Source organism: Artemia sp. Qi Xiang Cuo, unplaced genomic scaffold (genome assembly GCF_049724085.1).
Source record: "Artemia sp. Qi Xiang Cuo unplaced genomic scaffold, ASM4972408v1 HiC_scaffold_3268, whole genome shotgun sequence".
Taxonomy (NCBI): Eukaryota; Metazoa; Arthropoda; class Branchiopoda; order Anostraca; family Artemiidae; genus Artemia; species Artemia sp. Qi Xiang Cuo.
Window position 1 is genome coordinate 1 of NW_028300661.1, and position 17,666 is coordinate 17,666.

The 17,666-nt window shown below is 33.1% G+C and overlaps 1 protein-coding gene across 1 annotated transcript in view; it reads left to right on the forward strand.

Moving 5' to 3' along the window:
* Nucleotides 1-2,738: 2,738 nt before the first annotated feature.
* Nucleotides 2,739-17,666, forward strand: part of LOC148938451 (myrosinase 1-like) — a gene marked incomplete at its 5' end in the record, with an annotated part of 33,528 nt that continues 18,600 nt past the window's right edge. Inside the window, one exon of the mRNA XM_089107783.1 lies at nucleotides 2,739-2,832. Within this exon, the coding sequence (XP_088963909.1) occupies nucleotides 2,739-2,832 (94 nt within the window). The remainder of the gene's footprint in view (nucleotides 2,833-17,666) is intronic.

The following is a 17,666-nucleotide window of genomic DNA, read 5'->3' on the forward strand; positions in this document are numbered from 1 at the left end:
TTCAGGTATAAACAGAATTAGTTCAAAGGGAGGGATGGGGAAAAAGGGTGTGGGGGGTATTTGCCCTTCGATCGATTTTGACTCGTAAGAGCTGGACTAGAACTTCCGATTTCCCATTAAATGAGCCCTCTCTGAAGTTTATACAAGAATCCCTTCCTGCCCCCAGGCCCTGGGGGTTTTTGTCGACGCCAGAGTTTTGTTACTTAACCTTTCAACTATTTTTAACAAAATTTTTATCTGATGCATTTAGGGCGTGGAGGAGGGGGAGCTAGTTGCCCTCCAATCTCTTTTGACTCTTAAAAAGTGAACAAGAACTTTCAATTTTCAATCAAATGAGCCCTCTCTAAAGTTTATACGAGTATCCCTTCCATAAGAAATAATATGAAGGATTCGAAGAATCCTTAACTGGCAACTCTTGCCCTGAGGGCTGTGAGAGAGTTGTCTTTCTCAAAGACCTAATTTCCGGACCTTAAAACTACGTTTAATAAAATGGCTGTCTCAAAATTTTGATTGGATGTGTTTTGGGAAAAGGTGGGCATGAGAGGTGGGTTAGTTGCCCTCAAATCACTTTTGACTAATAAAAAGAGAACTAGGCCTTTGAATATCCAATTGAATGAGCCTTTTTTGAAGTTTCTACGACATTGCCTTCTACAAAACTTTATATGCCCCCAGGGCATAACTTAAAACCCTTGCCCTAAGGGTTGTGGGGGAGTGTCCTCCTCAAAAACATATTTTCTATGTGAAAATCAACTACGCTGAACAAAATGGCTATCTCGAAATTTTGATTGGATGTGTTTCGGGGAATGATGGGCGTGGGGAGGGGGCTAGTTGCCCTCCAATCACTTTCGACAATTACGAGGACAAAGGAAACTAGCCCTTTGAATTTCCAATCCAATGAGCCTTTTTTGGAGTTTTTACGGCAACGCCTTCTACAAAAACTTTATATGCCCCCAGGGCCTAACTTAAAACTCTTGCCCAAAGAGTTACCGGGGATTGTCCTCCTCAAAAACATATTTTATATCTGAAAATAAACTACTCTGAGCAAAATGTCTATCTAAAAATTTTGATTAGATGTTTTTGGGTAAATGATGGGCGTGTGGGGTCTAGTTGCCCTCTAAAGACTTTGGACTATTAAAATGGGCACTATCCCTTTGAATTTACAATCGGATGAGTCTGTTTTGAAGTTTCTACGACAACGCCTTCTATAAAAGCCTTATATGCCCCGAGGGCATAGCTTAAAACCCTTGCCCTGAGGGTTGTGGGGGAGTGTCCTCCTCAAAAATATATTTTCTATGTGGAAATCAACTACGCTGAACAAAATGGGTATCTCAAAATTTTGATTGGATGTGTTTGGCGTAATAATGGGCGTGGGGGTGGGGGGGCTATTCGCCCTCCAATCATTTTCGACTATTAAAAAGGACACTAGAACTCTCGATTTCCAATTGAATGAGCCCCGTTTGAAGTTTCTACGACGACCCCTTCCATATGAAGTTCCTCTGGGGAAAAAAAAATATAACATTGGAGCCGTATGGCCTTTACTATAGGCGTTGCCTTGCCTCTGATTCATTATAGCGTTGCCTCTGATTCATTACTATGAAGAATTTGTGGTTTTTTTGTATTTTTTTACTCCAACCAAGTTATATAGATATTTTTTCTGTGGAAAACTGGTTAGGGGTTACTCAGTCACAGATTAGAACTTATATTTTCCTTATTATGGGTAAAAATATATTGGCAGGCAGCCAACAATGGGGCACAAACATTTTTTCCATGGTTTTTCCCTAGTCTGCTCTCTTTCCTTTGGCTTCTTTATAGTCCAGAAGTCTCAGGGGCGCCATGGACCTCCGGGGCCCCCCCCCCCTTGCCGGCACCCATGTAAGTGGGTGTATTAAGTTGAAACTTTTGGGCTACTACTATTAAAACTTCTGCTCTTACAATTTAAACAAATCAAAATGAGTGTGGAAGTTACAGGCCGATTACTGTTTCAAGTACGTTAAGCAAAGTATTGGAAAGATTGGATCTTAACGAAGTTATATCGAAGTACCTGATAGATTGAAGACAGTTTGTGTTCCAAAAATATCTCAGCTGTGCTTTCGCCCATAGACTTCTAAAGCGTAGAAGTCTTTTAATATATATAATATTAAAATGACAATCCACAGTCATTTTATTCTTGTTCTGGTCTTGAGAAAGCATTGGGGTTGTCAGCACTGCTAATTTTTATTTTGGCGTGTTTTGAGCTTTACTCGGTTATTAGTGAAATTTCTGCTCGTCTTGGGTTTCATTTATTTGTTATTTGTTTAGTAAAGCTCTTTACTTTTCTGCAAATAACTTGTTTTGTGGAAAAACTCCTAATTAACATTCAAAAAGAGGGCCTTACTTAAAATTGACTTTCACATTACAGTTGTTGTTTGCTGCCAATTAAGTGCTTGGGTATTAAAATAACCAAAGAGCTGAATATCACAAGCGATTACTCAGTTATTATCAGTAAATCTGAATATGAAGTAATCCTTAGAATGAAGATACAAAAAAAATATGCCTTGACATTTTAAAAGGTCATTGAATTTTTGTACGCAGTTCTTTCTGATTTTTTAGCTCCTTATTTCTTTTTTAAGCTAAGAGTCTTAGACATTGGAATGTGTTCACTACACGTTCCAGTGTCGTGTTAATACCAGTTTTCAGTTCCTCATACCTCTTTTAAGGTAAAGGTTTAAGCATCTGGGATGTATGGACAAATGACTGAGATTCTAACGGAAAAGTTGCTTGCGATAGCTACCATAAGTATAAAGAGGATGTTCAACTTATTGCTAATCTCAATGTTTCATATTACAGATTCAGGTGATATATTTTATTTTATTGGGATTAGTTTTTTGGTGTTACACGAAAATGCAGAAGGAATTAAAGTGACAATTATGGTATAATGTGTAGTTGCACATTACCTATTATGGAGGAGGACCGATGTATTATTGTGTTTGTGGAGGAAGGGTGAGCCTGATAACTCCAAAAGTGCATTTTTAAGTCAAATTTTCGTAACTTTCCTTGAGAATTCATACAAAGGTAGGACAGGGAGGGGACACATTAGTGGCTAATTCCCTTACTTTTTGGGAAGACTTTTTTGGACTAAAGGGCTAGGCACACGTAGCTGATTTCGGCAACCGATTTCAGCAATGGTGTATTCCACGTCGAGTGACTCTAATTAATGATGCTAAGAGGCGGGGCTTATTGAAGGTTTTTCGGTGATTAATCATCATTAATTACGTTCTAGATAAGGAATGTACTAGGGCTTAAGAGCTTTAGGCATGTAATTAATCGTATTTAATGATTATCGTAAATCAATCGAAATTAATGATGGTTAATCACTAAGCCCCGCCTTTTAGCATCATTAATTATAATCACTCGACCTAGAATATACCCTTGCTGAAATTGGTTCCCAAAATCAGCTACATGTGCCTAGCCCTTAAGTGTATAATTGTAGTAGTTGATACAAGTAGTGCAGTACTTCAATCTATTAGTTGGGGCCCCAGACAGCGATAACTTCACCACCCCTTGGGCTTCTACAGGTCTGGACACGAGCGGCCAGTGCCTCACGGGTATGCAATACTCCGGGTGGTCATACATACATTGATAAGATTTGGTGAACTTTTGGGTATAGTAAGCACGTTAAATTGAATAAGAATGTGAAATACTCTGGTGCCCCTGCTGCGGCCATATCGAATTCTATAGCACCCTGACTCTAGCCATTACAAATGCTATGGTGCTTTTATCTATAGACATAAACAACACGGTGATCTTCCGCCTAAACCTATACTCCGGTGGTCCTATCATCGGGATTGTCAATACTTTTTATGAAACAGAAGTTTCTCAAACATGAAAACACTCAAATATCCAATGGAAGAATGGTCAGAAATCTCATTATAATTACTTAAAAGCGGAATAGGTAGTCAGAAGGGAGAAATCAACTCTTCACCTTTTATCGGTTCAAGGAAAGGAAGTTTTATCAGTCGCTATCTGAGTGTTTGGGTATATTTTTCGGCAATTATAGAAGGTTCAATGATATAATTGATTCGAAGGAATGCCAATGAATCATTGTAGATAAAGTTTTCAAATAATTTAAAATTTTGCAACAAAAAAAGAGATATCATCTTAAACAAAAATATACCTTAGGGGACTTCAATCTTAGAGATATCCAAGAAACTTAGCTGGAAGTTTTTGTTTTAATTATAGCTAAAGTTCAGTGGCCTGGAAGGGACTGGTACAAATACGCTACGGTGACACAGACTCCCTAAAATTAAAAATTTAAATCAATAGTTTAAAAGAAGTAACGGCAATAGATATTTTAACTGATCAAAAAGTACTTAGTTGGTTTTAGTTTTAACTGTTAGACAACTATTTTCCTGATTTTAGTTACTTGAGATATAGGTTTTAACTGTAGGAAGTCCTTTGAGATATAAAGGTAAATTATTTTTCTCTCAAAATTGAAACTGAAGTATCTAACGAATTTAACAAAATTGATTATATTTCTAGACAACGTTACAACTGTCCAATATGATAAAAAAAGATACAAGCCAAAACACTTTTAACTGGTTCAAATTTTATTAACTGGTTTTATTTTGAATTTTGGGATAACTATTTTTCTTATCCTATTTACTTGAGATATAGTTTTTAAACTTTAAGATATCGTTTGAGATTAAACTCAAAACAGAAAACTGAAACCTAAACTGCGCCTTAGTTTTTCTTAAAACTAAAACCTTAGTTTCTAACGAAATTAATAGAACTGATTATATTTTAAACAATGTTACGACTGTCCTATGAGAAAAACGATACAAGCCAACTAGTCTCCTAATTTTAATTACTTGAGATATAGGTTTTAACTATAGGAGGTCATTTGAGATATGAAAGTACTTCTTTTTATCTCAAAAATGAAACTCAAGTTTTTAACGAAATTTGTAAAATCGATTATATATTAAACAATATTACGATGGCCCTATGAAAGAAATGATACAAGCCCAAACACTTATAACTGGTTCAAATGTGATTATCTGGTTTTATTTTGAACTTTGAGAGATAACTTGTTTCCTGGTTTTAGTTACTTGAGATATGGGTTTTGACTGTAGGACGTCATTTGAGATACGAAGATACATTTTTTTTTCTCAAAACTGAAGCTTAAGTTTCTACCGAAATCTACAAAGTTGATTAAATTTTAAACAATGTTATGACGAACCTATGAGAGGGGTGATACAAGCTCAAACTTTTTTAACAGGTTCAAATGTGCTTTACCCGGTTCTTATTTTGAGCTCTGATACAGGAAGTTCATTTTTTTTTGTTATCTGAGTTATAGGTTTTAACTGTAGAATTTTTTTTAAGATATGAAGGTACTTTTTTTTTTCTCAAAAATGAAATTTAAGTTTCTAACAAAATTAGGAGAACTGATTATATTTTAAACAATGTTACGAAGGCCCTATGAGCGAAATGATACAAGGCTAAACTCTTTTTAACTGGCTCAAATATGAGTAGCTGGTTTTATTTTGAACTTTGAAATAACTAGTTTCCTGGTTTTAGTTACTTGAGATATGGGTTTTGACTGTAAGATGTCATTTGAGATTCGAAGATACATTTTTTGTTCTCAAAACTGAAGCTTAAGTTTCTACCGAAATCAACAAAGTTGATTAAATTTTAAACAATGTTATGATGAACCTATGAGAGGAGTGATACAAGTTCAAACTTTTTTAACAGGTTCAAATGTGCTTTACCCGGTTCTTATTTTGAGCTCTGAGATAGGAAGTTTTTTTTTATTTTTTTGTTATCTGAGATACAGGTTTTAACTGTAGGATTTTGTTTAAGATATGAAGGTAATTTTTTTCTCAAAACTGAAATTTAAGTTTCAAACAAAATTAGAAGAAGTGATTATATTTTAAACAATGTTACGATGGCCCTATTAGCAAAATGATACAAGGCTAAAGTCTTTTAACTGGTTCAAATGTGAGTAGCTGGTTTTATTTTGAACTTTGAAATAACTAGTTTCCTGGTTTTAGTTACTGGAGATATGGGTTTTGACTGTAGAATGTCATTTGAAATACGAATACACATTTTTTTTCTCAAAACTAAAGCTCAAGTTTCTACCGGAATCAACAGAGTTCATTAAATTTTAAACAATGTCATGACGAACCTATGAGAGGAGTGATACAAGTTCAAACTTTTTTAACAGGTTCAAATGTGCTTTACCGGTTCTTATTTTGAGTTTTGAGATAGGAAGTTTATTTTTTTTGTTAATTTGAGATAAAATGATTAAATTATATTAAACTATATTTATAAGGTGATTAAATTTTAAACAATGTTATGACAAACCTATTAGAGGAGTGATACAAGCTCAAACTTTTTCAACAGGCTCAAATGTGCTTTACCCGGTACTTATTTTGAGCTCTGAGATAGGAAGTTTATTTTTTTTTTTTGTTATTTGAGATATAGGTTTTAACTGTAGGATTTTGTTTAAAATATGAAGGTTCTTTTTTTTCTCAAAACTGAAATTTAAGTTTCTAACGAAATTAGAAGAACTGATTATATTTTAAACAATATTACGATGGCCCTATGAGCGAAATGATACAAGGCTAAACTCTTTCAACTGGTTCAAATGTGAGTAGCTGGTTTTATTTTGAACTTTTAAATAATCAGTTTTCTGAGTGTAGTGAACTGAGATATAGTTTTAATTATAGGATATCTTTTGAAATATGAAGGTATTTTTTTCTCAAAACTGAACCTAAATTTCTCACGAAATTAGGAAGATCCTTTATATTTTAAACTTTGTTACGAAGGCCCTATGAGAAAACTGACAAAGACCCCAAACAATTTTAACTGTTTTGTAAGAAAATAAAAATAAAAAAGTAAAATAAAAAAAAAGAAAAGAATCTATTTTCGAGCAAAAAAAAAAAAACACATTTTGAAGAATGATTTTGCATATTTTCTTCGTGTTTTGAAGAACAACAGCAAATTATTTTAAATTACAGAAATTTTAATAAAAGTTAAAAAAAGGAAAAAACGAAAAAAAGAGAAAATCTCAATTCGAGCAAAAAAGAATATGTTGAAGTAGATATTTGCATATTTTCATCTAGTTTCTAGCAAGAATAAATTTTGAAGGACATTTTTGTTTATTGTTTCATAATGCTTTTTGATTTGATTAGTGGAAGTACAAATAACAGTGAACCTGATATGAAGATTTCAATCGGTATGGCCAGTAAAAGTACAAATAAAAGTGAAAATGGAAGAAAATTGAATCATTATGATCAGTAAAAGTACCAAGACGAGGGAAAATGAAGTGAGATTTGAATAGGTTTGATCAGTAAAAGTACCAAGAACACAAACATGAAGTGACATTAGAATCGTTAAAAACGATAAAACTATCAATAAGTTTGAAAATGAAACGGGAATTTGAATCAGTTTCATCAGTTAAAGTAGCAAGAACAGTGGAAATAAAAGGTGTCTTTAATCGGTTTTATCGGTAAAAGCACCAAGAACAGTGAAAATGAAATGGGAATTTTAGTAAGTTTGATCGATAAAAGTACCAAGCAGAGTAAAAATGAAATTAGATTTGTATCACTTTGATCTGTAAAAGTACCAACAACAGTGAAAATGAAATGGGATTTGAATTGGCTTGACAGATAAAGATACAAATAACAGCGAAAATGAAATTAGGATTGAATCAGTTTGATCAATAAAAATAGCAAGAATAGTGAAAATTAAAATAAAATTTAAATAGAGTTGATCGTAAAAAAGTACCAGGTACAGTGAAAATGAAATGAAAATTGAATAGGATTGTTCAGTGGAATTTTCAAGAATAGTGAAAATTAAGTTATCTTTGAATCTGTTCGATAGGTAAAATTTTCAAGAGCAATGGAAATGAAATGGCATCTATTTTCAAGCAAAAAAAGCGCATTTTGAAGAACGATTTTGTATATTTTCACCGTGTTTTGAAGAACAACAACAAATTATTAAAAATTGCAAAAAATTAAATAAAACATAAAAAAAAAGTAAAATACGAAGAAAAGAAAAGAGAGAAAATCTCGTTTCGAGCAAAAAACACATCTTGAAGCAGATATTTGCATATTTTCATCTAGTTTCTAGTAAGAACAAATTTTGAAGGAAACTTTCGTATATTTTTTTTCATAATGCTTTTTGATTTGATTAGTAAGAGTACAAGTAACAATGAGACTGATATGAAGATTCAATCGTTATGGCCAGTAGAAGTAACAAGAAAAGTGAAAATGAAAAAAAAAATGAATCAATTTGATATGTAAAAGTGCCAGGAACAATGAAAATGAAAGTTTATTTTAATCCTTTTGATCTATAAGAATACAAAGAACAGTAAAGATACAACGGTATTTGAATCATCTTGATTTGTAAAAGTACCAAGAACAATGAAAATGAAAGGAGATTTCAATTGATTTTATCAAAAAAGTAGTAAGAACAGTGAAAAAGGAACGAGATTTGAATCAGTTTGATCGATACAATTACAAGAAAAGTGAGAAATAAATGATATCTGAATTGGTTTGACCAATAAAAATACCAAGAATAATGAAAATGAAAGAAGGAATTTAAATAGTTTGTTTGGTAAAAGTCAGTTTGATCGATAAATATAGTAAGAACAGTGAAACAGAAATGAGATTTGAATCAGTTCGATGATCGATATAAGTACCAAACAAAGTATAAAAGAAAGGATATTTGAATTAGTTTGACCAGTAACATAACCAAGAGGAGTGAAAATGAGAGGGTGTATTAATCAGTTTAATCGGTGAAGGTAGCAAGAACAAAGACAATGAAAGAGGATCTTAATCAGTTTGATCGGTAAAAATACCAAGAGCAGTAAAAATAAAATGGCACTTGATCGGTATATGTCCCAAAAAAATAGACAGGTATTTTAATCCCCGTCTGTAATCAATAAGGGGATTTTAATCAATCTGATCGTTAAAAGTAGCAAGAACAATAAAAAGAAATACGATTTGAATCAGTTTGATCGGCAAAAGTACCAAGAAGAGGGAGAGTGAAATTGATGTGTAAAAGTACCAAGAACTGTGAAAATAAAATAGGATTTGAATAAGTTTGATCAGTAAGATCGCCAAGATCAGTGAAAATGAAATAAGATTTGAGTAGGTTTGATCAGTAAAGTAGCAAGAACAGTGAAAATGAGAGGGGATTTTAATTCACTTTCATCGGTAAAAATACCAATAATAATGAAATGATATAGAGTTTTGAATCATTTTGATCAATAAAAGTACCAAGAAGAGGGAAAATGAAGTGAGATTTGAATAGGTTTGATCGGTAAAAGTACCAAGAACGCAAAAATGAAGTGACATTTGAATCGTTAAAAACAATAAAACTATCAATAAGTCTGAAAATGAAACGGGGTTTGAATCAGTTTCATCTGTTAAAGTAGCAAGAACTACTACTACTACTACTACTAACAGATCACCGCAGCACCAAGCCGCCTGAGGCCAACACAGCTACGCACGATCCTCCTCTATCCCAATCTATTCAAAGCCTCCCTTTTTACACCCGCCCACGAAGTTCCCATTTCTTTTAAATCTTTCTTTATGACGTCCTCCCACCCCAAACGGGGACGACCTGCTTTCCGTTTAGCCCTAGATGGTTGGCCGAAAAGAACAATCTTTGGCAATCTGGAATCCTTCATCCGCGCAACGTGCCCTAACCACCTCAACCTTTCTTTCATTATAGCCCTAGAGAGCGGTATTGAACCACATTTTTCGTATTGCCTATTGTTTGAAATACAGCCAGTCAGCCGGGTACCCAGAACAATCCTTAAGCAATTTCTCTGGAAAACATTTAGCAAATCTTCATCCGCCTTTCGAAGCGTCCATGCTTCAGAGCCATATTTGACCACTGTCATCACTGTAGCTTCTAATATTCTAATCTTGGTTTGCAGACTTATCTTCATATTCTTCCAGACTTTTTTTAACTGTGAAAAAACACCCTGAGCCTTGGCTATTCTATTTTTAACATCTTCATTGCTCCCACCATCTTTACTAAGAATACAACCAAGGTAAGTAAAGCTGCCCACCAGATCTATCTTTTCGTAACCCAACATCACTTTTTCTTCTTGCCATGTTTTTAGCCTCAGCGATTTGGTCTTTCTAAACTTAATTTCCAAACCTATTTTTGAAACCTGAACCCACAAAACCTCTAAGCGTTCATTTATTTTGCACAAAGTTTCCTTTAAGATTCGGAGGTCGTAAGCATAGTCTAAGTCCAGAATACTTTTCCCTCCCCATTTAATTCCGTGATCTCCCATTGCCTTTCCTGTGCTCCTTAAAACAAAGTACATCAAAATAGTCCATATAAAGGGGGATAGAACACAGCCCTGCTTAACTCCTGATTTGATACAAAACCAGCTGCTAACCTCATTTCCTACCTTAACCACAGCAGTGTTATTCTCGTACATAGCACTAATCACTTTAATGTATTTGTCTGGTATACCATACAAGGATAAAACCTTTACTAAAACTCTTCTATCAACAGAATCGAACGCTAGCTCGTAATCTATAAAACTCAGGACCAAAGGTGTTTGAACACTCAGACACTTCTCAATTATTAGTCTAAGAGTGAAAATTTGGTTGACGCATTTTCTATCTTTTCTAAGGCTACGTTATACTTTTATTTGGAAATTTCTAGTGGCATCTGAAGTTCTCAAAAGTATCTTAGTGTTAATTAAATTAGTACATGGACGACCCAAGTCAGTGGATTAATGATTGTCACACTTATTCTTATCATCTTCATTATACAGTGACATGATTGATGCTTTTTGAAATTGACTAGGCATGTTCCCTTTTTCAATAATAGTTTTTATAATCTTCAGTAACTTATTTCTGACCTCAGATCCACCATTTTTAAGAAATTCATTTACCACCCTATCAGCACCTGGAGCCTTATTATTCTTTAATGCTTTTAGTACTGTTGCTAATTTCTTCTCACAAAACAAATCTTTCATCACTTCTAAAGTATTACGAAGTTCTTAAGTTTCCTGTATATTTTGTCCTGCAGCTCTATTTTAGTTAAGCAAGTTCTCAAAATATTTAGCCCATACCTCTTTTGCTCATTCATTATCGCTAATGGTGGCCCCGTTCCTATCTTTAACTGGGACAAGTCCGGATTGACTACTCCCTCTCAATTTGTTAACGTGCCAGTAGAATATTTTACTATTATGCCGTCTAGCTGCATCTTCCAGGTCCTCGGCAATTTTATCCATAGCCTCCATTTCACACCTCCTTAGTTCATATTTTAGTGCTTTCTCCACTTTCTTTACATTCCTTTTGTTTTCATATGATCTATCGCTCAGATAATTCTTGTACAAGTCCTTCCTCCTTTCTTTTAAACATAAAGCTTTTTCACTAATATTCTTAGCTGCAGTTCTAGCTTTCTTCCCTAATACACCTTCAGCAATTTCACAAATTATTTTTCTAAAATTATTCCAACCATTTCCACATTATCAAATTTTAAACTCTCAAGTATTTCAACTATTCCTCAAAATTTTGCCTCAAATTCTTATCCCGTAACCTATTAACCTTCTAACTTCTTAGGGCATTGTTAACTGTCGAGAATTTAAGTTAGAAGTCATTACTCAGAACTGCAAAACTGTGATCTTGACTTTTAATATCAATTGCGGTACCCTTGCCTGCATCAGTTTTCTCTATCTATCATAGGTATTATCAGTCCATAGAGGCATAATCAGTAAGGTCTGCTGTCTTACCATCACGTGAATACCATGTTAACTTATGAGCCATTTTATGACCAAACACCCCATTGGTTATAACTAGATTGTTATACCTACAAAATTGCAAAAGTCTGTATCCATTACTGTTTTCTTTTCCTACACCAAATTTACCCAAGCTGGGATACCATCTATCCCTATTTCTACCAACCTGGGAGTTAAAATCTCCCAGTAATAACATTATATTTCTACCCGGGACCTTGTCTATTTACTCCTGTGACTGTAAGTAAAATTCATCTGAGTCCCTAGTATCTCCGTCAGTCGGTTCTACAGGGGCGTATACTACTATAACTGATACCCTGAACTTTCTAGTCATAAAATTAGCAATTAGTGTTCTATTATTAATACCTTCCCAGGCTAAACAAGACTTAGTAGCTTCCTTATTCATCATCAGCCCTACTCCCTGTCTATGTACCCCATCCTTCCTGCCTGAGTAAAAAAATTCTATATCACCTAATTTCATGCTTCCTACCCCTGGGATATGAGTTTCTGAAACTCCTAATAAATCCAGTTCGAATCGTTTGAATTCGTCAGTCAAAATGTCGATACGATACGTCATTTTTTAACGTCGTAATATTCCATGCTCCAATTTTCATGTTCTTTAAATCATTGAAATTATTTTCGCTTCAGGAAACGTAATAATCCTGGATAACAGTGTAGTATAGGGATCATATGTCTTCTCAACTCTACCCTAAAGTGCTTAAGCCAGCTTAGAACTGGAAAGCAAAAAGTCCCTGGGACCTCCATGAATTGGGGCTGTGTGCAATCTTGGGCCCATCTTGGTCACAACATGGTTTTCAGCACTTGATGCTCTTCTATCAATAAGAGTCGAAATCCTGCACTGACATTCTCAAGCCTATTACCTCCGACTCATTATATATTCATGCCTACAAATATTATACTACTACGGGGAGGCAACCCATAATAGATAAATTAGTTAGCAACAGGTTTTTTAGCCCAAAGACACCCATCAAAACATACCAAGCCCAGAAGAATTTTCCATTAGTCAGAATCCCGTGCGAATGCTGTGTCGTTTACTAGGCTATAATTTCCTCGAGGGGTGCCACTCCTCAAGTGGGAATAGAGTTGACCGCAAGGTCCCCAGTCTTGCAGGTACCCCGAAAAGGTCGAGGCAACCCTTTGCAGAGGCCGTTGTCCATAGATCTGGATCTTACGCCCTGTCACAGTTGTCCTCCTATAGAGGATCCTCCCGCGATGGTGTTCTGCATCACCATGCAATTTAACCCATTACTGGGACTAGGTTTGTAACTCATGGGACTTGTGGACAAACCAGTGGGCCCTTTTGAGTGTACATTGGACGGGCCTTCTTCCTCCTCCGCCTGTAATTATGACCCCGGGCGAGGGTGTCCCAGATTCTACTATGGACCCCCAGGGACAAGGTTCCCCCTTGGTCCGTGCCTACTATGGAGGTACACAAACACGCAAACTACTTATAAAAATATATAAATCACTGAATATATAAGTTATATACAGAAATATAGAACTCATTGAAATATTTAACCTACTACTTATAAATATATATAGCTCACTGAATATATAAGTTATATACAGAAATATATAACTCACTGAAACATTTAACCTACTGCTTATAAATATATATAACTCACTGAATATATAAGTTATATACAGAAATATAGAACTCACTGAAATATTTAACCTACTACTTATAAATATATATAACTCACTGAATATATAAGTTATATACAGAGATATATAACTCACTGAAATATTTAACCTACTACTTATAAATATATATAACTCACTGAAAATATAAGTCATATACAGAAATATAGAACTCACTGAAATATTTAACCTACTACTTATAAATATATATAACTCACTGAATATATAAGTTATATACAGAAATATATAACTCACTGAAATATTTAACCTACTACTTATAAATATATATAACTCACTGAATATATAAGCTATATACAGAAATATATAACTCACTGAAATATTTAACCTACTACTTATAAATATATATAACTCACTGAATATATAAGTTAAATACAGAAATATAGAACTCACTGAAATATTTAACCTACTACTTATAAATATATATAACTCACTGAATATATAAGTTATATACAGAAATATATAACTCACTGAAATATTTAACCTACTACTTATAAATATATATAACTCACTGAATATATAAGTTATATACAGAAATAGATAACTCACTAAAATATTTAACCTACTACTTATAAATATATATAACTCACTGAATATATAAGTTATATACAGAAATATATAACTCACTGAAATATTTAACCTACTACTTATAAATATATATAACTCACTGAATATATAAGTTATATACAGAAATATACGAAGAACAGTGGTATACTTTTACACAAGAACAGTGGAAATAAAAGGTGCCTTTAATCGGTTTTATCGGTAAAAGTACCCAGAACAGTGAAAATGAAATGGGAATTTTAGTAGGTTTGATCGATAAAAGTACCAAGCAGAGTAAAAATGAAATTAGATTTCTATCAGTTTGATCTGTAAAAGCTCCAACGACAGTGAAAATGAAATGGGATTTGAATTGGCTTGACCGATAAAGATACAAAGAACAGCGAAAATGAAATTCGGAATGATTCAGTTTGATCAATAGAAATAGCAAGAACAGTGAAAATTAAAATGAAATTCAAATAGAGTTGATCGTAAAAAAGTACCAGGAACAGTGAAACTGAAATGAAAATTGAATAGCGTCGTTGAATGGAATTTACAAGAATAGTGAAAATTAAATGATCTTTGAGTCAGATTGGTAAAAGTTTCAAGTGCAATGGAAAAGTAATGGCATTTGTGTCAGTTTGATCGGTAATAATATCAAGAACAGTGAAAATAAAATGGGGTTTTGATCACCTCAATCAGTTTAAGTACCAAGAACAGGGAATAAACGAGCATTTTAATCAGTTTCATAGATAAAAGTAGCAAGAGCAGTGATAAGGAAATGGAGTTTGAATCAGTTTGATCATAGAAGTACCAAGAACAAAGACAATGAAATGGGATTTTAATCAATGTGATCAATAAATACCAAAAACAGTAAAAATCAAGGGGATTTGAATCGGTTGAATCTGTAAAAGTACTAAGAACAATGAAAAGGAAAGAGGATTTCATTTGCTTTGATCGAAAAAGTTAGAAAGAACAGTGAAAAAGAAATAAGATTTGAATCAGTTTGATGAATAAAAGTAGCAAGAACAAAGAAAAAGAAAAGAAATTTGAATCAGTTTGATCGATAAAAGTACCAAGAAGAGTGAAAGTTAAATATTATTTCAATTGATTTGATCAGTAAAAGTATCAAAAACAGTGAGAATGAAAGGGGATTTTGAGTAGTTTGGTCGGTAAAAGTCTGTTTGATCAATAAAAGTTGCAAGAACAGTGAAAATAAATGAGAATTGTATCAGTTTGATCGATAAACGTACCCAAAAGAGTGAAATTGAAATAGTATTTGAATTAGTTTGCCAAATCAAAGTAACAAGAACAGTTCAAATGAATCGAGATATTAATCAGATTTATAGGTAAAAGTAGCAAGAACAGAGAAAACGAAATTGATTTAAATTAGTTTTACCTGTAAAAGTACAAGAACAATGAAAATGAAAGGAAATTTTAGTCAGTTTGATAGGTAAAAATATCAAAAAAACTCAAAATAAAATGGGAATTGAACCAGCTTGATCAGTAAAAGTAGCAAGGGCAATGAAAATAAAGGAAAATTTTAATCAGTTTGATTGATGAAAGTGGCAAGAACAATGAAAAAGAAAAGAGATTGGCACAAGTTAATTTGGGTTTCACTGATCTTGGCACTTTTACAAATAAGACTTATTCAAATATCGTTTCGTTTTACTGTTCTTGGACCTTCTACTGGCCAAAACATTTAAATCCCTTTTCATTGTCTCTGTTCTTGGTACTTTTACTGAACAATCATATTAGAGTTCCATTTCATTCTCACTCTTCTTAGTACTTTGCAGATTAAACTGATTCAAATCTCATTTTTTTCATTGTTCTTGCCACCTTAATCAATCAAATCGAATAAAATTTCCTTTCATTTTCATTGCTCTTGGTACTTTTAACGATCAAGCTGATTAAAAACCCCATTTATTTTCACTGTTCTTGGTATTTTTACCGATCAAACTGATTAAAATTTCCTTTCATTTTCGTTGTTCTTGGTAATTTACTGATAAAACTGATTTAAAATAAATTTAATTTTCACTGTTCTTGCTACTTTTACCGATCAAACTGATTAGTATCCCTTTTCATTTTTACTTTTCTTGTTACTTTTACTAGTCAAAATATTTCAAGTACATTTCATTTTCACTCTTCTTCGTGCTTTTATTGATTAACTGATTCAGATCTCATTTCTTTTTCATTGTCTTTGCTACTTTTATCAATTAAACTGACTTCTACCGATCGTACTGTTTAAAATCACCTTTCATTTTCACTGTTATTGGATCTTTGACTAGTCAAATCAATACAAATACCATTTCATTTTCACTCTTCTTGGTACTTTAATCAATCAAACTGATACAAATTTCAGAATTTTTTTCACTGATTTTGCTACTTTTTTCGATCAGGTGAATTGAAATGCTCTTTCATAGTCTTTGTTCTTGGTACTTTTACCAGTCAAACTGATTCAAATCTTATTTTATTTTTAATGTTATTTGTATCAATCCAACTGAATGAAATCCCCCTTTTATTTTCTTTGTTCTTGGTACTTTTTCTGATCAATCTGATTCAAGCTCCATTTCATTTTCACTGTTCTTGCTACTTTTACCGATAAAACCGATTAAAATCCCTCTTCATGTTCCTTGTTTTTGTACTTTTACTGATAAAACGAAAAAACGGAAAAAAACGAGGATTATACAAGCCAGTGAAAAATGTGGACTAAAATGCGAATATTTCGGTCAAGGCCTCCGCTTGACCGTCATCTGTGAATCGATAATAAAATTAAAATTACTAATAAAAATCCAAAGATACTAAAAAAATTCCAAACCTTAAAACAAAGCATAACTAAAATTTGACGACCCTTTCCATGTAACGGTGAAAGGGTTTACTGGCTTATATAATCCTCGTTTTTCTCTTTTTTACTATTTTTTAGTTTTATCATGATTATCCAGTGTGTTCTCAGAAATTATTTACCTTAACTGATCAAAGTGATTCAAATCCCATTTAATTTTCATTGTTTTTACTACTTTTACTGATCAAACTGATTCAAAATCCATTTAATTTTCATTGTTATTTTACGGATCAAACCAATTCAAATCTTAGTTCCGTTTCACTGATCTTGTTACTTTTACTGATGAAACTGATTCTATTTCCCTTTTAAGTCTTAACTGTTATTGGTACTTTTACTGATAAAATCAGTTCAAATCTCATTTCATTTTCACTGTTCTTGGTACTTTTACCGATCAAACTATTCAAATCCCATTTCATTTTCACTGTTCTTGGTACTTTTACCTCTCAAACTGATTCAAATGTCATTTCATTTTCACTGTTCTTGGTAAATTTATCGATCAAGCTGATTTAAATCTCCTTTGATTTTCATCTTTTTTAGTACTTTTACTCATCAAACTGATTTAAATATCATTTTCAATTTACTGTTCTTGGCACCTTTACCGATCAAACTGATTCAAATCCCATTTCATTTCCTTTGTTCCTAATACTTTTACTAATCAAACTGATTCAAATATCGTTTCATTTTCACTGTTCTTGGTGCTTTTACCGATCCAATTGATTCCAATCCCATTTTATTTTCACTATTCTTAGTACTTTTATCGATCCACTCTGTTCAAGTTTCATTTCTTTTTCACTATTCTTACTATGTTTATTGATCAAACTGATTCAAACCTTGTTTCATTCTCACTGTTCTTGG